Source organism: Rhodnius prolixus, unplaced genomic scaffold, assembly GCF_049639745.1.
Source record: "Rhodnius prolixus isolate KJV_2025 unplaced genomic scaffold, Rpr scaffold_5, whole genome shotgun sequence".
Classification (NCBI taxonomy): domain Eukaryota; kingdom Metazoa; phylum Arthropoda; class Insecta; order Hemiptera; family Reduviidae; genus Rhodnius; species Rhodnius prolixus.
In genome coordinates, this window is record NW_027411624.1 from 2,781,257 (window position 1) to 2,804,219 (window position 22,963).

The 22,963-nt window shown below is 36.8% G+C and overlaps 1 protein-coding gene across 4 annotated transcripts in view; it reads right to left on the bottom strand.

Moving 5' to 3' along the window:
• dlg1 (MAGUK family member discs large 1) overlaps positions 1-22,963 on the bottom strand; it is a 775,373-nt gene that overhangs the window by 314,337 nt on the left and 438,073 nt on the right. For 3 of the 4 annotated variants that reach the window (XM_074136765.1, XM_074136767.1, XM_074136766.1), the window contains exon 4: positions 787-894. The exons of the other annotated variant lie outside the window; for it this stretch is intronic. In XM_074136765.1, the coding sequence (XP_073992866.1) occupies positions 787-894 (108 nt within the window). The remainder of the gene's footprint in view (positions 1-786; positions 895-22,963) is intronic. 4 annotated transcript variants of the gene reach the window in all.

The window sequence follows — 22,963 nt, forward strand, 5'->3', positions numbered from 1 at the left end:
ATCTTCCTCTACATCATCCAGCCCATCTAATCCTCGGTCTTCCTCTTTTTCTCGCCCCCCCGGGTGTCCATTCATTATCTTCCTGGAAAATCGGGAATCTTCCATTCTTACTAAATGGCCTAGCCATCTCAATCTTCCCCTCTCTTAATCAAACCTACCAAATCCTGCTCCTGGTACAGCTCTCTTATTTCTATGTTTTTCCTAATTCTGTACCTTTCCCCTTCTTTCACGGGGCCAAAAATTTTCCTCAGAATCTTCCTCTCCCAGGCATTAATCAATCTTTCATCTTCCTTGGTTAACACCCACGTTTCACTGGCATACGTAACCACTGGCCTCAATATACTTTTATAGACGGTTAGCTTTGCCTCCCTTGATAGTTCTCGAAAACTTAAGACTTTCTGTAACTCGTCTTATATTACCTACTGAAAATATACAATATAATGGGGGTACTTCGGTGCTAATACAACGGCCCGTTGGCAGGATTTCCTGTTTACAAGTTAACAGAAAATCGTGCGATATTTTTTGGGAAATTTCACTGACAATGAAAGGAAAATTCGGACATGCGATGAAAAACAAAAACAAAAAAACTCAGTAAACATACAAGAACATCAATAAAATATAACTATGAGAACAAGAAATAAGGTAAACGGACAGGAAGTGATGTAAATCTGATTTTGAGCCATCATCAGGGGGTTACTTTTCATGGATATTTTGCTCAGTACTTTTTTCGGTTATGATAAGGTTATATTATTTATTTTGTTAGTTTTTTTTGGTTGAAATGTTTACCTGCGGGGCAAGTTCTTCGGGTGATGCTGATCTCTGGTCAGTTAGACCAATCAGGGCTTGTGTTAGAGGGAGTATTGAACCGCCCCTCGTCAAATCACCAACGATCATCTGCAGGCAGAGAAGAAAAATGGAAAAATAAATAAATGAAAAACAAAAATTAAATTTGAACACAAAAAATAAATATGATTCCAACCAATGAAAAAATAGAACATAATTTAAAGAAAAAATAAAGGAGAAATGATTATGTTTACGACAGACATATTTAGTGATCAACATGGGAAAATTGAGGCGAAAAAAATTACAAAACTTAAATATGTAGCCATTTAAATAAATACAAACCAATGGTGTACTTTATTCAACCAGTAAAGGATCAATTAAATTAAATAAGATAAATATGATTGGTCTTAAATACGAGTATGATTGGTCTTAAAATATGATTGGTCTTAAAATATGATTGGTCTTAAAATATGATTGGTCTTAAATAGATTGGTCTTAAATATGATTGGTCTTAAATATGATTGATCTTATTCGTCTTAAATATGATTGATGATTAAAACTGTCCGGTAGGACAGTTGTATAAGGGTTGATCATCAAAAACTGCACCAGAAAAAGCGTAACGTTGAAAAGCACCCAACTTTGATAATTTTTTTTCTCTTTTTCTATAAAAGATAAAATTCCCTAATTTTCTTTATAATATAGAGTAAATCCACCTTTATAACTGTAATTTTTTTTGCAACAACACAGATATAAATGTGAACTCGTTTACTTCAGTGCCTTGATGAAGCAGTGTGGTTAGGCAACGTGTCAGATCACAGGTCTTTTCTGGCCCGCTTTAAAAATAATCCATCACGGTATCAAAGTGACTAAAAAATAAAAATGAATGGACTATCTTTTTTCAGTTCAGGCTTCTGGTAAGTGTTCTCTCGAACAGAACTTCGTAGTTCAGTGAGCTGTATGAAACTCCTAGAAAAGGAAAACTCTAACGGCTAGTTGCTGCTGGATTCGAACCTGGGATTTCTGTGGCGGGAATCCCGCTGAACTAGTTTCTTCTCTATAAAGATACAATTACTTTTAATATTAACAAATTAAATTATTTCTTAAGCGGGATTCGTAACACTTCCGTTTTGAGTTTTCAGGTAGGTGAAAAATGTCTTACAAAATTTATAGAGCTTCCGCAACAGCATTTGAAGCTGACTGGCACCAAAGTTAGGTCCAAAACCTGGGAATAACAGTAAGAGACGCGGAGGCCCCGGGTTCAAATCCAGCTGCTGACCCTTAGATTTTCTCTTCTTACAGACAACACTGTCCGGTGATGGACAGTGTTGTCTGTAACGAGAGAACACTGTCCGGAGGCCGGTAGTGCACTGAAAAAAGCTCCAATAAACCTTAGATATTGACGCGCCTTAAATCATTGAAAAAAAAAAACAGTAAGAGACAGTCATGTGAGTGCTCAAAACAGTATATCCGGTGACAACTCAGTTTCAAAACTTCAGGCCAAAACAGGCAAACAAAGCGGAAACATTACGTACGAGTAAAAAAAAAAAACCTTAGTCACCCAATAAGAAGCACTAGCACTGCCCAGCGGCCATAGTTGAAACTAGTCAGCTCTGTAGATACGTATTTTTTACCCTAATATATATTCACTTAGCTACCCCACCAACCCCACCCCAGCACATTGAGCCTCTGTTTACGCAAGAACACAATGTATGAGACGGCCTTCACTACCAGTTTAGGTTAAACGAGCTCCCCATTACTATGCATTGTCTACAGCACTGTGTTAACTTCAAAAAAAACAAAAGGTAAACATAATAAAAAGTAATTTATGAGTTGGGCCAGTAGATAGCGGGCAAAAACAACTCTGGGTAGGGAAGAACTGGACGCTGAAAAGCACCCGCTGAGTCCATTGATTTTGTAATTTCATACCGTACCACTAGAGTGTACTAGTGTACTGATCTGTGGTTTAGATTTTTCTATTAGAATTACTGAAATTGAAACGGAATTTAAAAAATGAAGAAAAGTTGATTTAGTCAGCAGCGTGACATCAATACAACCACTTCATGATTCCCTTGCCTCCCTTTTCATAATATATATATATATTTTAATCGCTATATTTATATAGTCAAGATATACGAGGTGTGGCTATTAAATAACGAGACTATTGCTATAAAACATTTTATTGCAAAATTATACATATTTAGTTATTATCACCTTCAATATACACCCCTCCCCTATCCCTACAACGCTCCATGCGAATTTACCATTGTTCGAAACAGTGCTGGAAGTCATTTTCTATGAGCTCCTACATGACGCGTGGCGCTTTTTCTTTTACACAGCTTCAACGGACTGAAATCGTGTTCCTTTTAATGCAGATTTGACTTTAGGGGAACAGATAAAAGTCACATGGGGCGGCCAGGTCAAGCGAATAAGGCGGATATGACTTAAAACTGGGAAGTTGTACTTGGTTAGAAACGTCTTTTGACAGACAATGCAGTGTGAGCCGGCTGTCTTGATGGAGAATCCGCGTGACTTGTTCTTCCACAAATCGGGTCGTTTTTTTCCTTACTCTTTCACCAGAGTTGAGCAAGCACCTCACCGGTAGTAATGTTGATTAATTATAATCGATATTTTCATCCGTTCTGGACCGTGGAAGAGCGACCCGGGTGGTCATCATCTCCGACGTCTTCTCCGGCCATCTTGGAAACGCTTCAACCACTCAAAAACTCGCGCACGTGATAAACGTTCATCGCCATAAACTTCTTTTAATAAAAGATCAAGTTTCAGTAGCGGTTTTATCAAGTTTTGATGTGAAATTTCACGACAATTCGTTGCTCTACTAAATGTGTAGTATCATGTTTTCCGGTAAAACGGAAACTAACACCTCTTACACAAACATGTCAGGTTCCGGTCAGACAGATATGTCTACAAACACCTGAGACGCTGCAATCGAAAGAGAAGGCTTTACGCTGCACTCGGTCGTTAGGATTTGGCGTTTGCATAGTTCTTCAGTAGCAGCATCAGTCTCGTTATTTAATAGCCACACCTCGTAGTCAATACTCACATGGTCTTATGAACTCTTACAATTATTGATGAGATCTTAGGGCCAATTTCGACGCAGTTTGTTACAACCACCATCATACTGATACCCCATCTCCGTCATGATATAAAGTATTGATAAACACCGCATGCTAGAACCTGTCATTTTAGAGAAGGTATTGCCAAGTTGTTGTCACTATTTAGGTTAGTGACGTAAAACCTTAGAATTCAAAGCGCTACGGTAGCCGAGCGGTTAGAGGCTAGACCCGCAAAACTAAGATGTATTGTTGGTTTAGTAGGTTCGATTCCCCCGGTCTAGGGTCTTGGATTTTATTTAATGGTTAATATGAGAAATTTGTAGTAAAGTATGTTAGGCGGTTATAGGCTAGACCCGCAAAGCTAAGATGTATTGTTGGTTTAGTGGGTTCGATTCCACTAGTCTAGGCTTTGGATTTTATGTAATGGTTAATATGAGAAATTTACAGTAAAGTATGTTTGCTAGTCGCCTCCGTCCACGACACCTAATTGGTAGTTGGACGTAAAGCTCGCCTGAAAAAAATTGGCAATTACTTTACTTTTTATCTTAGAATTCAAGCCTGTAATTGATTCCTTCCGAGTGTTGCGGAATATTTTCAGCAAGTAGTTTAGTACATCAAAAAATCTGAAGAAAATATGTTAAAATAGATTTAATTGAAATAAAACAGCAAATCGTGCGAGCTGATCACATGGTAACACTTTGTTAATTTGTAGATTTTCAGGAGCAAAATTACTTGAAAAGAGAAATTCCAGGAGATGCTGTGTGTGTAGTTAAATTGATTTACATAATCTTGGGAACGCTTTGTGGCTGGGGTTCTGGTCGGCCATTGTGTTCGTACCCATGTACCCAAGGTGATACCCTAGGGTGATATATCCGCTCTCCAACCCACCTTGTCCTATTCTAGCTGTAGATCTTTCTCATTATTACAGGCTCTAGGTCCTTCACTGGTTATATTAGCATTGTAGATTTAAGGATTAATCTATGAACTTTGCTGGAATATGTTAAAGACGATTATCGTCATTATCATTATCACCATGGCGTCATCTGGATAATCAATAAATACCTCGAAGGATACAATAGTTATCAACTTGATTTGTGAGGAACATATTATTTACATAGCTTTTTAAAAGCAGACAATTTTGTTGAAATAACTAGGATTATCATACTACCAAAAAGTTCTCCGTTTTAGACATTTTATCTCCAACATAAATTCGTCTCAAGTTCTGTGAAGAAGCCAGAGCAAATCTGCTCCTCACAACGTGAAGAGAGTGAATTTATACGTGGTCGTACACTTCCGCTTGTCGATGATCCCAGACTTTGATATTGTCACAGATAAGGTAAGAACAGTAGGCCGTTGAAATTGAACGATTCAGCTGACATATCAGGATTTCAGAAGAAATAGTAACAAGCCAGGAACTAACTTTGAGCACGCAGTAAAAACAGGAATTCCTTCCGCAGTTACATTCAAATCCTCTTTCTTGCAAAAAGAAAGGAAATGAATAGCTTTTTATTCAGGAGGGCTTAACGTCCATCTACCAATTAGGTATTGTGGAAGGAGGCGACTAGCAAACATACTTTACTCTAAATTTCTCATATTAACCATTAAATAAAATCTAAGACCTAGACCGGGGGAATCAAACCCACTAAACCAACAATACATCTTAGCTTTGCGGGTCTAGCCTATAACTGCCTAATATACTTTACTATAAATTTCTCATATTAACCATTAAATAAAATCCAAGGCCTAGACCAGGGGAATCGAACCCACTAAACCAACAATACATCTTAGCTTTGCGGGTCTAGCCTATAACTGCCTAACATACTTTACTATAAATTTCTCATATTAACCATTAAATAAAATCTAAGACCTAGACCGGGGGAATCGAACCCACTAAACCAACAATACATCTTAGCTTTGCGGGTCTAGCCTATAACCGCCTAACATACTTCACTATAAATTCTTTCTATTAGCCATTAAATAAAATCTAAGGCCTAGACCGGGGGAATCAAACCCACTAAACCAACAATACATCTTAGCTTTGCGGGTCTAGCCTATAACTGCCTAACATACTTTACTATAAATTTCTCATATTAACCATTAAATAAAATCCAAGGCCTAGACCAGGGGAATCGAACCCACTAAACCAACAATACATCTTAGCATTGCGGGTCTAGCCTCTTAACCGCTCGGCTAACGTGGCGCCTCTAGCACTATTCTCGTATTGGTGTCGAAATTTTACAATAGACCCATAACAATCAACACGAAAACATTCTGGAACAATGATTTATTATTTACTGATAGAATGGCTCACATCGAAGGCTATCCTAAGCCTAATGAACACCAAATAAAGGCTTATATGGTGGTGAGCTAGAGTTGCCCTGCTGCGATTAACCTTCCCTGTAGACTCTGAGGGAGTACATTTGGGCTAGAATCTTCGCTAGGACGTCGCGATATCTGAAGATGTTGCTAGCCCAGGTGTAACAGAGGCTAGAAACAAATACTTACAAATACAACAAACCCAACTCTTTCAGTTGAGACAACAGTTTATGTTACCTTTTTTGTCTACGTAAAATCTGTCAAGTCTTGATAAATAAAGTATTAAATGGTGGAAATGGGGGGGGGGGCAGCGAAAAACTGAATTAAACTTTATAAAAACACGTTCACACAATTACGTCACAAAATAGCTCATTCATAATTTAACATTAATGAACCCTTGTCACATTAAAACAAAAATAAAATGAGATAAAACAAACAAAATATGAATGGAACAAAAATTGTTTTAGTGAATGATAAAAACATCCTTGTTTGTACATATATCCAAGCTCCAATTGGAGGAATTATCCGGTTGTATGCGCTTGTGTACGCGCGCATGTTTGTGCACGCATGTTGGCGGATTAAATTAGAGGAAAAAATTGGAAAAATAATTTCCTTGATCGGTTGAAATTAATGGAAAAAATACTGTGTTTTCCTAAAATAATCCACCAAATTGACGCTGATTTCTTCGTAATGGTTTTTGCCAGAATAATATTAAAAAATAAATAGTTATTAACATCAATAATACTTTTTATGCCAGATAGAATTTAATCGACTAATCGACTAATCTTCTCCCATTTAGCATTTTAGTAATAATTTCAAAATTATTAAATCAAAGTATTGAGTAAAGTTATATACATTTTAAAGCCCGGAAGTGGGAGAGTAAAAATTACGTCATTACTTTTTCTCACCAGTTATTTTAAGTGATTTTTTTTTTTTAAAGATAACACGTCAGAGCACTCTCTAAATTGTATCTCAGAATATTCTGCACACTCTAGATCTGCACAGGTCGCGTAAAATTATTGTTCAACCTGCAAATCACCAAAGTTAATAGAATTTTTGAAAGTTAATAGAGCTTAAAATAAATAAATATGTGATAATACTCTTTATTAAGAACTTTGGCTTGTATCTATCGATTAATCAGAAAGACATTAAATTAAAACTGTCCGGTAGGATAAGGGTTGATCGTCAAAATGTGCACGAAAAAGCGTAACGTTGAAAAACACCCAACTTTGTCAATTTTTTTCTCTTTTTCTATAAAAGATAAAATTCCCAAATTTTCTTTAAAATATAGGGCAAACCCTCCTTTATAACTGTAATTTTTTTGCAACAACCCAGATCTAATAGGTTTCGAGAAAAAAGTTGCCAAAAATGAGCCAAAAACGGCATTTTCAAAAAATGTTCTTGATCTTGTTCTTCTTCTTCTTGTTACCTTTTTTGTAAACAACGTAGCGCCTAAACGCGTAAACCGTTTTTCATGAACGAGGTGTCATTTGATTCGGAATTTTATGTAGATGTGCCTTTTGGAAGTCTCGACGCTGTACATTGAATGGGAGAGGCGTTAGCCCCCTTTATGTAAGGCCCCCTCCAAAATTATTAGTTTAGTGGGTTCTATTCCCCCTAGCCTAGGCCTTGCATTTTATTTAATGGTTAATAAAAGAAATTTACAGTAAAGTATGTTAGGCGGTTATAGGCTAGACCCGCAAAACTAAGATGTATTGTTGGTTTAGTGGGTTCGATTCCCCAGGTCTAGGCCTTGCATTTTATTTAATGGTTAATATAAGAAAAAATTTACAGTAAAGTATGTTAGGCGGTTATAGGCTAGACCCGCAAAACTAAGATGTATTGTTGGTTTAGTGGGTTCGATTCCCCAGGTCTAGGCCTTGCATTTTATTGAATGGTTAATATAAGAAAAAATTTACAGTAAAGTATGTTTGCTAGTCGCCTCTGTCTACGATACCTAATTTGGTAATTGGAGGTAAAGCCGGCCTGAAAAAATAGGTAATTACTTTACTTTACTTACTTTTATTACTATTTACCCTCCTACTAACGGTAATCTCCACCAACAATTTAATCTTCTTGTATATAATTTGGAATAAGAGTCACCTTCTTAAGTGATTTAAGGAACCCAAGGGGAGGAGTTTGCCCGGTGTAAAATTGCCTTACACCGGTTCAGTATCAGGTACTAGTACCGCTTATCAGGTACTAGTACAGTATACTGGATAGCAAACTGGTACTAAATCGAGCTGGATCAACCCAACTCATTCTGCACTTGTGGCATCCTATTTTGGCTTCTAAAGTAAGTAGTGAGATTTTTAGCTGTTGAGTTGCAGTGGACATACACACAAATTTGTAAAAAGAACACTTTTTTTTTTGGGTTCCGACAACCTCAATACGGAAAACAGGTTTTACTGGGGGAAATCTCTAACTGAAAATCGGCACGATCTCAGTAAAGAAAAACAAAAAAAAAAAAGAAAAAAACAATCAACTGATACCAAATTGGGCCACGTCTTGAAGAGTCTGAGGATTTAATCAGGGGGAATCTCTTGGCCAGACTTCGAGTATCTCGCGTGGAGAAGGGAAATGTCCGCCAGGTTTGCCTGTCATACAAAACCCCTTCCCTTTATTTTCCCTAGATCTCGTCACTCCACCATCGCATCAAGCTCGATGAAGAACAAAGCTGGAGATAATTATACAACCTTGCATGGCACCCTCCCCCCCTAAATACATTTAGGACCATCCACAGCAAGTTTAAACCACTTGTTGCACAAAAACCCAGAATTTAATCTGTAATTATAAAGCAATGTAATTTAAACTTTCACTAATACATTAAAAATTAACTAGCTAACAAGAAGCTCTTGGTTTTTGTGCTTGGAAATTATTCACCAAGTGATTGGCTGAAAGCTATAAAATGAAGAAATATGAATGGAGGAAGTGTAGTCTGATCAGCCAGGATAGCCAACCTGAACCAATCAATATTCAAAACAGGGTTACCAAGTTTCCATTAAGGTAATTGCTTTTATATTTAATTAATTAATTTTTGCATTTAAGCGTAATTACAGCGTAACTTGGTTTTCAATTGAAAACTGAAAACTATGTATACTCAATTCCCAAGGTTTTGTATTTTTTTTAAACTTAGCATTTTTAATAAAAATAGCAATTTTTATGAACTAATTTCAAACCAATGCGATGTCTTCTAAGTAGACGAGTTCCAGAAATTCATTAAATCCTAGACTTAACTCTTCGCTGCAAGATTTTCTTTGGCTTTGTTTCGAAACCTTTTTTTTTGTACTAACTTTTATACTTAGATTTCATGGCAAAAAAAACCAATTTCGTACATATTAATTGACAAGATGCCTATTTAGAACAATGGCTTTTTATTACAGATAACCAAGGCGCCACGGTATAGGCAAGCCGAGCGGTTATAGGCTAGACCCGCAAAGATAAAATGTATTGTTGGTTTAGTGGGTTCTATTTCCCTGGTCTAGGTCTTGGATTTTATTTAATGGTTAATATGAGAAATTTATAGTAAAGTATGTTAGGCGGTTATAGGCTAGACCCGCAAAGCTAAGATGTATTGTTGGTTTAGTGGGTTCTATTCCCCCGGTCTAGGTCTTGGATTTTATTTAATAGTTAATATGAGAAATTTATAGTAAAGTATGTTAGGCGGTTATAGGCTAGACCCGCAAAGCTAAGATGTATTGTTGGTTTAGTGGGTTCGATTCCCCCGGTCTAGGTCTTAGATTTTATTTAATGGTTAATATTAGAAATTTACAGTAAAGTAAGTTAGGCGGTTATAGGCTAGACCTGCAAAGCTAAGATGTATTGTTGGTTTAGTGGGTTCAATTCCCCCTGGTCTAGGCCTTGGATTTTATTTGATGGTTAATATGAGAAATTTATAGTAAAGTATGTTAGGCGGCTATAGGCTAGACCCGCAAAGCTAAGATGTATTGTTGGTTTAGTGGGTTCGATTTCCCTGGTCTAGGTCTTAGATTTTATTTAATGGTTAATATGAGAAATTTACAGTAAAGTAAGTTAGGCGATTATAGGCTAGACCTGCAAAGCTAAGATGTATTGTTGGTTTAGTGGGTTCAATTCCCCCTGGTCTAGGCCTTGGATTTTATTTGATGGTTAATATGAGAAATTTATAGTAAAGTATGTTAGGCGGCTATAGGCTAGACCCGCAAAGCTAAGATGTATTGTTGGTTTAGTGGGTTCGATTTCCCTGGTTTAGGCTGATTTTTCAGTTTCAGTTTATTTTTTTTATTATTTTTTAGACTGCTGAAAAAAAGTTTGAACAATTTTTTTAAAACCTCGTGCGCTTCTTAAGCACAACTAAAAGCAGAATTTGTATTTGTAGCATTTTCCCAGGGAAATGTTTCTTAAGGCCATTCAGGGAGGGGAGGGGGAGAAGTAGTTAAAGTTAAGGCTGCCTTATAAAGCGCCTATCTAGAGATCCAATTATTAAGTAAAATTTCAACTTTTGAAAAATCGATAGAGCGAAAGTGCCTCAAAGTGAGAAAAATATTGCCAGTTTTCAGCGAGTTTTCCGCACCAATTATATTTTATGAAAAATTATCTTTTTGTAAATTGTTACAATAAGTCTTTAAGGGTTAGCAAACATTTTCTTTTTTTTTTTTTTTTTTTAATTTAACTGCTTTTAAACTTTTATATATAAAGCAGAAATAAGTTCGCTCCGTTTCACATTTCTCGCTAGCTCCCTCCCCTCTCTAATCATCCTTCTTAAACGAAGCGCCCGCCAAAGTAACACCGCAAAGCACCAAAGTATAAACTTAGAAAATGGCTGCAAAAAAGGAACTTTGTTTTAAAGTTGCAACAGAATTTTCTTAGTAATTTAAAAATAAAGCCGCAAAGGTTATATTCTAAGTTGGAAAATATTTTTCCCTTTATAAAGATTACCAACAATTTTCCACCAGTTTTTCCTCCTCTTTTTTTTGTTTGTTTCTCCAGTTTTCCACCAGTAGCGCTGGTTGTGGAAGAGAAAAAGAAATGGTTGGAAAAACAGTGGGTTTACTTTTCCTCTACATCGTTACAAGAAAAATAGTGATAACATTAAACTAACTCCCATTGAGCCCACATTGTGATGGTTCAATTGGAAAAACTATATCCTTAACACAAAAACTACAATGAATATGGGGGTAAAGAAAACTAGAAGATTGGAAGTACAGAAGAAGGTGATGCAGGACGTGGATAAGGGACGGTTGACCCTGGAATCGTGGACAGCCCTACACCTGGACTACATCTCTTGCTGGTCCTTTAACCAGTTAAGAGTGGAATTTAGTTTTAAAAAAATCCCCCCACAGTGTGCGGAATTAAAATCAGACAATGACGTGGTACAATAGTCGTAATAGTCACTGCAAGCACTTTTTCTGCAATCTCTCTGAGGGTCTTGAGATTACAGAAGAGCATTCTGTGCTCATTCAAAAATCTTGCACCGCTTCATTGCTCTAGTTAACTAGGGACGCAAGAGCTTTTTTTACAAGGAAGAAAAGAGCTTTTTGAAATCTGTGCAAAATGAAATCATGCTCGTACTGAGGTCCTGAATCTCTATCTAAAAGATAAAAACGGGGATTGCACCAAGTGTTGAGAGCTTCTATTTGTGTGCGTAATTCCCCAATCTCTAATGCGGGAGACCAAACATGTACCTACCACTTATCATTTGGCTGACTCCCCCCCTCCGTATAAAATACTTGGCAGTTCTATTGGTAAGATAAAGGAAACATCCCACCAAATAATATTCTTATTGTATTTTATTAAAATTTCGAGTTTTTATATAGTTAATGGCAATTTTATATTTTTCATGAGTATGCAGGCTTAACTGGTTAAGATCGGATGTATTGATGCATTATTCCCATTGTTTTGTTCGGCTTGTTCATTCATTGAGCCCATTAAGGCTATTTGTTTATGTACAAAGACATGTAGACATGTCCGGACATGAAAGGCACCTTTCACGTGGATACGAGTAGTGCATGAGGAATTAGGTGGACAGAAGACACGTTTCTATTGGTTCAAACCATCCCCCCCCCCAAAAAAAAATACAAAGAAAATAAAAGAAAAAAAGATTCAACACTTGGAAACAGAAAACCAACAGAATAACAAAGAGCTTTTTCTCTTCAGAAGCCAAGCTTAGATTTACACCCAGCATCTTTCATTAATAACCATTTTATTTTTGAATTATTATTAATTAACTTAAATAGAAAAAAACCTTCATTATGTCATTAAGATGAGTTGCACAAACAATTGTAGTCAGCTACTGTGTTTTCTTGCTACTGCATTTTTTACTTCCGTTTTATTAAATAATGATTCTTAAAAACTAAAATGGTTTCTTTTCTTTTTGTTCCTTCTCCAAAAATTGACATTTGAGTAAATTAGTAGTGAAAAGTCGGTTACGCAAAATCCCAGTTTACTGCATTTACACTCCTCTGTTCGGGGTAGGGTTTTATTAAAAACCAAAAAAATCCATATGGTCTTGAAGCTCAATAAATGCGCAACTTTTTCTGAAATTATGTGATTCCTTGATTCATTAACCATTGAGAAAATGCAGTTGAAAATTTATAATAGAAAACATCGAGGACGAATTTCGTAGAAATTTCATTGTTTATAAGAAACGTTTTGAGGCTCTGGGTTAAACAGATTTTTAGAAAATTTAATGCTCTTTCGTTTGGATTAAACAGATTTGTTTTATCATAAAAGATAGAAAAGTTACGGCCGTTTTTATGGGCGAAAAAACGCGAATATCGACGGAAAAGTTAAAAATTGCGCAAATATCTTGGACATTATTGAGAATCAGGCCAAAGTGAAGAGAATATTTTTTTGATGCATTTGAGCTGCTGAATCTCTTGCCGGAAGTTTCGTCCTCTCCTCCGCGTACATCCTGTATTATATGCCCAGAAATTTATAAAAAAAAATGCATAAAGTTCCAATACGATTGTTGGGTTTGGTAACAACCAGTCAGTAACCAGAATGTAGTATCGATGTACCATAACTCGGTCAGTCCGGAAGTACCCCTTTACAGTTTCTATTTCCGGCTTCTTTTAGATTTTCTACAAAACGGTCCTCAGAGTTTTCCACAGAAACGTGGATTCATAACGTTTATTTGAAAGATCTTACCTGGGTAATTCTATTTAGAGCATTTTCAGATTAGATTAGGTTTAGACGATGCTTTTCCCGCACCTCTGTCACCCACTATAACAACTTTTTCTCTACATATTCACGATCTAAATGGAATAAACCTGAGGATATCCTGAAGGTAAGATCTTTTCTTTCTCTATTTCAACAGTATCCAGACAATCGGAAGGTCACATCACTGAAATCAGCTTACCACATTCTTTACATCATAACCTATATCTTTATACAAAGAAAAAACAAGTTCTCATTCGAGGGAATGAAATTGTGTATAGAACACATGGATGGGAAAATGGGACAAATTCAATACAACCTGTCAATCAAGGGAAAACTGTTTACAGCTGCTCCTGCTGCTGCATCTTTTTCAAGATAAGAAAAGTAATATGATCTTGTCAAATTATCCGATTTCAAGGTTTTGGAAATATCAGTTTTGAGGTCCCCTTACTTCCCTCTCCTAACTTCTCTTTCCTAACATCCCTCCCCTAACATCCCTCCCCTAACTTCCCTCCCCTATCTTCCCTTACCTAACTTCCCTACCCTAACTTCCCCGACTTCGAAAAAGTGTTTTAGGAAATGGTCTATGCTTTCAAAAAAAAAAAAATATCTCCAAAACCAAAGATTTGCAGTAAGCTGAAACTTTAAATCTAGATTGGGCCCTACCAAGGAACCTGGACAGCAAGCTGGCGATCTTAATCCTTCCTTTCATCTAGGAAGTGCCAGCACTTTACTCACCGGATGTTTGTCTTATCTGAGATTTTCTTTTTCCCAAAAAATGCTTCCTAAAGCTTCTTTAAACTTTCTACTTACAACAAAAAATAGCTTCTAAGCATTCTGAGATGTGCCAAATTGTTCCAATAAGTGGATAACTCGAAAATTTATCAAGGGAATGTCGTGTGAGGATGAATAAGAGATTTTTTTTTCTGCTCCAATAGTAAAGGGATTAGATTACATAATTAATCCATATAAACGTTGAAACTGAAACAATATATTAAGTATTTTAGTATGGATTGGATGAAGCTATTGAAAGCAAATGGATGTAATTGGTTGGTGTAGCTAGAAATATGAAGCGCTGAATGGAGCCCGCTGTTATGGTTGTGTTCGAGAGAGATAGAGAGAGACAGTCAGTGAGGGGGCGGCAGAGATATCCAGAACAGTAGCGAGCACATTCCACACCAGAGTGTGTGTGCGGCGGCAATGAGTGAGAATTTAATTGAAATCAGACGCCCCTCCTCATCCACCCCCCTTCCGAACGTCAACATTGGGGACGTCGCACGTCATCATGTCAAAACATCAAGAATGTTTGTTTTGGTTAGTTAATGCTAGTTTTAATTGATAGAGAGCAACACTCCTCCCCGTGCCTTGTTATTCTATTACGTGAGAAGGGATTTCAATGTGGTATTATTCCCGGGGGGCTTAGCAGGACGATGTCACGCTTTCACTACACATTCTGTTTTGGCTAAAATCTGGTAGTATCCCAAAGTGGGAGGCGGGAAGAGGAATCTTTTGCACTGCTTTAGATATTCACATTTCCGCAATATGACGTACCCTTGAACATAGTACAAGTTTGGAATATGACTCACGCTAATTTTCTCGAAATTTTCGGCTATAATGCTGGTTCTATGTTTGGTGACTGCGTTTGCCCAGATTTCTTTGGTGATGTCACTAAAAGAACCAGATTTCTAATTTTAAGCCTTGTTTTGCCTAAAAATTTGGTCTGACTTACTTACTTCCGGTGGTGGGATTTGGATCCCTAGTTTTTTTTTTTTTGAGACCTCAAAACGGAAATCACAATTTGACGCAACACTTTCCCACCACACAGTCAGCGAGAGAGAGAGAGAGAGAGAGTGAGAGAGAGGAAAAATGGAAAATAAATTAAAGATGATTTGGAAGTTTTTTTTCTGATCATCTTGAGATCTGGGGAAGGAGGTTTTTCTAAAGAAGAGTTATTTTTATCTTCAGCCAACAGCAGTGTGAAGTGAATCGTTAGAGGCTGAGCACATATAGATCTTTTTGTGAACATGTGTGAGTGTGTAGATGCCCCAGGTTAGACTTCATTACCAGCAGCACAGCCCAGACTAATGCATGGCCCCACTCTACCTATAAAAATGTAAAGTGAGAGAAGAGGATGAAGAAGAAGAAGAAGCTGCAAAGAAAAGGGACGGGATAGCTGTGAGAGCGAAGGGGATACAAACAAACATACATACATATACAAGCGGCACAAAAGATGAAGGAGGAGATGCTGTAGTTTTCTGTCGTCATCATCATCATCATCACAGCCAACCTCGCGAGGAACTTTGAGAGAGTGGAGTAGAGAATTCCATGGGATTAACACACTGACACCCGCCGTGGTGTGTCTTTCAAGTGGGGAAACCTTACTTGAAGGAGCAGCTCCTTCTTATAAATTGGGTTTGGAAGTGGAGTCGCATGAATTTTTCCCAGTTACTCGTATGTATAAGACCTCCCACCTTAACGTGGGAGAAAAGCAAACAGTGGAAACAAAATACTAGGAAAGAAAAAGCTTTAGAATATATTTTCCGTGCATAGAAATAAGTGTCTGCACAACTATTGACGTTTCCTCTTAAAAAAAGAAGAAAAACCTCTCTCAACCTTCGGGTCGCGTTTAAATATTTAATGGGTAAAAAAAATTTGATAAAATAAAAATTTAGAATTTCAATAATCGGCAAATAGCACACCAAAATTTTAAAATAAATCGTAGGAGGTGTTTCTAAGAAAATTCTCGAAATAACTGGGAAATCTGTTGGGTAAGGTGATACACTTCCGGTCTTTGTTGGCGCTGGTAAAACCATTTTTTTTTCGAACCCAGAGGACCTTAACTTTTCCTGATGGTTATAATTAAAAATCGAGAATCTCCATCATTGGGATATTTTCTCTTATTTCGTATAGCAACAAATAAATAAATCAAATTAAAAATAAAATATTGGCAACAATTCGTATTTTATGTTGCCTTATGAAATCGATACGCCCACAAAACTATTCATATAATTTTAATAGAAGGCGCCACGGTAGCTGAGCGGTTATAGGCTAGACCCGCAAAGCCTTAGCATCTTAATGTATTGTTGGTTTAGTGGGTTCGATTCCCAGTCTCTAGGTCTTGGATTTTATTTAATGGTTAATATGAGAAATTTATAGTAAAGTATGTTCGGCGGTTATAGGCTAGACCCGCAAAGCTAAGATGTATTGTTGGTTTAGTGGGTTCGATTACCCTGGTCTTGGATTTTATTTAATGGTTAATATGAGAAATTTATAGTAAAGTATGTAAGGCGGTTATAGGCTAGACCCGCAAAGCTAACATGTATTGTTGGTTTAGTGGGTTCGATTACCCCGGTCTTTAGGTCTTGAATTATATTTAATGGTTAATATGAGAAATTTACAGTAAAGTATGTTTGCTAGTCGCCTCCGTCCACGACACCTAATTTGGTAGTCGCACGTTAAGCCCCGCCTGAAAAAATAGGCGATTACTTTACTTTAATTTTTAATTTTAATAGATTAGAAGAAGAGCAATCAATCAAAATATTTAGGGACAAAACTTTTGGAAATACAAGTTCTTATTATTTCCTTTTCCAAAAGAAAAGAAGACTTTTCCACCTTATAATCCCCTGCGGCGGAAACATGGAGACCATCTCCAGCAAAAATTAGAAAAGGATGAAATATATGAAGTTGCGATTTATGGAGGTGATCTTTGACAAAGAGAAAGAGGATGGATGAAAGATGAAAGGATAAAAGTGAAATGATAATTAGAGTGAAGAAGAGATTTAGTTGTTATGGTTACGGATGACTCCGACTAGGTGGCCAATTAAGATTTATGAATGGGTGTGCCCAATGGGGAGGGGGAGAAGAAAGAAGATAGGAAGACCGAATTGAGGGAATGGTATCCTGATGGCTGGACGAGGACTAGCGTAACAGGGAGAAATGGAGGAGTGCTTTGACCTGAATGGTAATCCCTAAAGAAAAGGAAGAAGCTGTTAAAAGGAAAAAAAATAAAACAAATTCTTTTATTTTAATCTTATTTATTCATTTTTTCAAAGTCACGTCAACAGCTAAGGTCTTTGGCACCTTCTTTCTACTGTACAGCTCCAACGATAAAGAAAAACTCAGCACCACCAGAGCAGAATTCGAACCCGAAATCTCCGCATGGGAATCCAGTATATTGCGCTAACCACTTCCTTCCTTTAGTAGAAATTAAAGATGTTACGTCCAATTACAACAATTTAAATCGCTAATAATCGATTTTCAACCATGACATAAAAATAAGTTTATAAACCGATATTAGTTCAACAATGGTATTAATTTATACTAATTTTTATGGAAGCAAAAATAGATAAATTAATTCAAAATAACAATTAAAATATTTATTAGCATTGTTCGTAAATTTGTTTTTCATTATTGTTGACCATTTTACAGAAAATAACCAGAATATAAATAAATTTATAGCTACATTTATTATTATCACTTTATTTGTATTTTTTTTTAAAGATAGCTTATTGGAATGAACACTTGGACACGGGTTGAAAATTGACCTTTGACGCTGGAACGACCATCTAAATGTAACACCCACTGCGATAATATCCTTTTGACGTGAATACGTCTTTAAATTTGCTATCATATGGAGGCAATCCAAAAAACCTAATGATAACAAAATCGGGGGATACAGTTTGGCATTATAGTTTTGAATCTATCGTCTACATCCAAAATTAAATTAGACCACTACATAGCTAAAGGATCAAAGAATTCATTACGATAAGCGAGGACTGTGATGCATCGCGCGCGGTTGAGGGGGAAGCGCCGCCATTTTGAGATCATTTTGCTGTGTATCGAGATTTGCAATTAGTATAACTTTTGACTCGGAGAAACTAAGATGTTGGTTTAAGTTTTAATCGTCAGCTGCGTCACAATCTATCGATTGTATATAAAACATTAATGTAAAGTAGTGACAGTGAATATAATAAGGTGTTAGAATAAAAAAATATTATCAAAAATATATAATGTCGGCCTATACGCGTCGAAAAACCAAAACCAAATACAGAGATCCCGTATACGGTTCGAAAGGGCTTCTCAAGAACAATCGAATGGTAATAATAAAACACCTTATGACAGAGTCAAACTGTGCCGGGAACGTAAAAGAATGAATGCGGCCGAGCGGAACAACGACTGTGTCAGTACATCTGTGCAGCTGGGGCGGTTGAAATTCTGCAAGTGGATGATGAAATCGCTTCTACATCGACAACGGAGGACTATATAGGCGTAGATTGTGTTCGATCGTCGATTTGTTTCCTTGATTTCATCCTAAATACATAAATAGAAATATTTTATATAAAAAATATAACCCGTTAGGTAAACGTATTCACGTACAACACACGGCCGTGTCCATGACACAGCCACAGTTTTTTCTAACTATAACGTACACGGCTAATGTGAAACGGTTTATCCAAAAAAGTGCCTGGATAACGGAAATTAATTGATCGCCTAGACTGGCCGGAAAGAAGTAGTCATTTCAATTCTACGACCAGCTCCAAAAGATGCATTATAAATCTAAAAGAAATGAAAGTCTTGGACGTCCAGATATCGTCGCGTTATACGTCAAACAGAGGCTGATTTTTAAGAATACCCCAGGAAGATGCAGCTCGTCAGTTGATACATTCACAAGTAATTGGGAAAAACTAATGGCCAGGAATGAATGCCTATTTATGGCGATTAGTGTGTATATCGTTGGCCAATCCTCTGGAGGCCATTTATAATAATAAGGGCGCCTTTTCGAGGAGTTATGAAGCGAAGGCGATAGAAGCATGGCAAACTTGCAACTAGAGCATGAACAATAAACATGTTTCACAAGGGACATTTAATCGCTGAGTTCGCAACTGCTGGCCGCAAACAGTGTTGGGCGAGGTATATTAGCCCCCGTTGGAGGCGGCGGAGACGGCAGTCGCGGTTTAATGACCTTACAGTTTGGCGGCTTAACAACTAGAGCGGAGAAAGTTAATAGCTCGAAGAACAGGAAAAAATAACGCCTTCTTGGTGAACAGATTGTTCGACCAATGATGTGTGACCGATGACCTATTTGTGGGAGAAGTGGCTTTAAATCTAATATTCTTTGCGATACTTCAGTTAGTTATTGCTCAGCAAGGAACATTTTCTTTCTTCTCGCTTTACTAGCTTTAGTGGTTAGAAGCGCGTCCTACCAAGATTTTCGATTTTAAGAATTTTCGGGAAGTACAGTTTTGAGATGACCCGAGTACAAAGGAAAGGACTTAAAAAATTACGGTTATTACTAGGCGCATTAGAGGAATGGATGAGTTATTAAAACTATACTGCAAGTTCTGGACTTTATGTATGTGGAAGTAGAAGAAGAACTTCTTCAGAGAAGTTGGCGTCTCTGAGGGCAACACAGAACTGCACCCCCACAATACCCTCACAATATATACGGTGGGCTCCCAAAGGCACTTTTAATGCGTGCAGCTATTTGAGGATAGCCAGAACCCACACAAGAGATTGTAGCACAGCCCAAGTCTGGGTGTTGGTTGGTTTTAGCAGGTTCCTGGAGCCGCCAGTTTGGTTCAGGTTGGTTGAGTGGACATGCGAATTTAGCGTACCATCTTTTTTTACAAAAGCGGCCTTACCCAGTCTCGCCAATTTGCGCTGGCTGCGGTGAGTCCAATGGAAACTGTACGGCACTTTGTGGAGGTGTCCCGTTTATTCTAAAACTAGATTTCTCGTCTCCTGTAGGTTAAATGTTTCCCTACCGGAGATTGTGGCATCTGGTAATCTTTATCTTCCTTCCTTACCAGATTGAGTCGCCATGCTCCCTAGTATCCTGTCACTACTTTATTAGTTTATTGTTCTGCTAACCGGCACTTTTTAGACGGATTTATTGATTTTAAAGCCCCGGTACATCTCATGAGATGAGAAGTGGACGGGGAACAATGGGCATTTTAGATTTGCCTAAGTACCTTCCCCTTTTTGGTGGAACCGCCCTTCTAATACAATCTAATCAATCTAAGTCTGGGTGTTATGCCATTCAAGTCCAAGAATGGCATAACACAGCGCAATGAGAACGGCGTCCCGTCTCAGCGAATAGCCTTTCCTGAGTAACGCATGTTTCTGGGAAGGCGTAGTGATCTTCCACAGTTAATCTAGCAAAAATTTAATTTAGAAAAATTTGGACACGATTAAGTTTTTTTTGTGACTAAGAAGTAGAAAAGTACAAAATGAAGTCCTTAGTAGGAAATAGAGCTAGGAAATTCCAGGATGATATTTTCGCATAACCCGTTTTTAGCCTGTTGAATAATCGGTGTATTTTATTAGTGAATAATCCCCGGACAGCTTTACTGGGGTTCCAACTGGGGTCCCAAACCTAGTAACTTGATGGCCAGAGTTGATTGCCTGAGGATACGTCTGCCTCCGGGTTAGGGCGCACACTTTTTGCTCCAACACTATTCCTCCACACTTTGTAGGCGTCCAAATACCCTTTAGTACCATTAGCCACCTCCAGATGGTGCACAGTCTACACAAAAAGTGGTCCTCTATACAATGCTGCCTTCGGCTTTACTTTGTTCTCTGCTCCAACTTCTCACTTAGTTGCGCACTAATCTCCCCGCGCCCCTCTGGGAGGCGGTTCCTTTTGCTTTCTAACTCCTCTGTGCTTGTGGAAACGGCGCTTTTTCACGCTGTCAATGAATTATTACGCAATGAATTTTCCGGTACCATCTTTTGTTATCTCTGTTTTAGGTCGTAAAAAAAAAAAAAGGTCATATACTTACACATGTATATTGAAAATTACAAGCGAAATATTAAGCAGTCCTCTGTTCTACTCCAGGAAGTACACAAAGGAGGCCCCTCATTGAAATGAACATTTAATAAGAAAAATTAATGAAAATTCACGTCTGCATTAACTGAAATATTTGGATTTTCTTCTCTGGTAGAAATATTGTTATATCCGTTTTCATATCAACGTAAAAGAAAATTTCCATTACATTATCCTTCCTGTTCTTTCGGTAAGCGGAAGTACGTCAATGATGCTAAAGATTACACTTCTAGGGAACCCTGTTAAAGGAAAATGTTAAACAAAAAGGTCAATCTGTCGGAAGCCACTTAGCTCAAAGAAAAACATCGCCCGATGTTTAAATCTGGTATTTCACTTAGGTGCGATAGCAAAGGATACCACAATAAGTTTTTCATCATAAATCGATCAATCGATCAATTAAAGTGATCGCCTATTTTTTCCAGAGGGGAGGCAGCGTCCAAATTTAAGTGTAGCCAGCGGGGGGGCGGAAGTACAGATTTTACAGTAAAAAGGAGGTACACGCTGGACTCGGTACTGGTGACTCACACTTACTAGTCTTTTTTGGGTTCAAAAACATTTTCAGGAAGTATTCAATTAATTGGGATTTACAGGAAACTCAAAGAAATAACTCTTTACTATTTTACACTAATGTTTTATATCTCCTTAATAAAAACTTACAGTTTAAAAAGTTAAGTATAAGGGTTGATTAAACGCCAAAAGGTACACAAATCAGCAAGTACCCATCATTTCATTTATACTTCATTGATATGATTTAAGTAATTTTACTGCATTAACTTTTCCTTCACATTTTTAGAATTCATTAGATGTCACAGACCCTTATGCTGGCCAGTTCGTTCATAATATTATTTGGTTATAATTATGATAAAATGTATATTATATCTTCGTTTTTAAATAGGTACTTTATTTTAACTCTATTCCAAATTATTCTTCTGATTTATCTTTAATATGCCCTTTATTCTGAAGTTGTCACATCTTATACATGCATGTTAAAGTAGAAAAAGACAAAGTTAGAGTTGGCTACTGTTTAAATTTGAATCACGGAGGATTTAAAACAATATTTCAGACTTGAATTCGTCTTACCGAAATATTCGTGAGCACAAATAACACACAGTTAATAACAAGTAGATTATTCAACAACAATTATTCATTTCTCAATTGTAATTTAATTTTACTTACTGTAAAATACTGGAATAATTAGCTGTCCTAAAAGTATGCAATACTTATTTATTTTATATTACATAACATATATATAACATTGTGAGAAGAACAGCTACATTGAGAGTGTGATTGAAGAAAACTATATTATTTGCGATAAAGCCAGATAATTATTACCTATTATTATAAACGTTTGACTACTACATAAAATAACAATTACTTTAATCGAAGAATAAACTTAAACAGACGATTTTTATTAAAAATAAAATAATCGAAATCATTGATGTATGTTGGTGTAAGCATTTTTTTAAAAAAGTTTTTAAATTTTGTAGCCTCGTAATTTTTTTTATTTTTTATAACGTTTTCTTTTTAACCTGTAATCAACAGTTTGATTATTATAAATAACTAGATATTGCAGTCAATCTACAGTGCTACTTGAACAAATTTTTTGTAGATGAAAATGGCCAGCATAAGGGTCTGTGACATCTAATGAATTCTAAAAATGTGAAGGAAAAGTTAATGCAGTAAAATTACTTAAATCATATCAATGAAGTATAAATGAAATGATGGGTACTTGCTGATTTGTGTACCTTTTGGCGTTTAATCAACCCTTATACTTAACTTTTTAAACTGTAAGTTTTTGTTAAGGAGATTTTTGTACCTTTTGGATAGA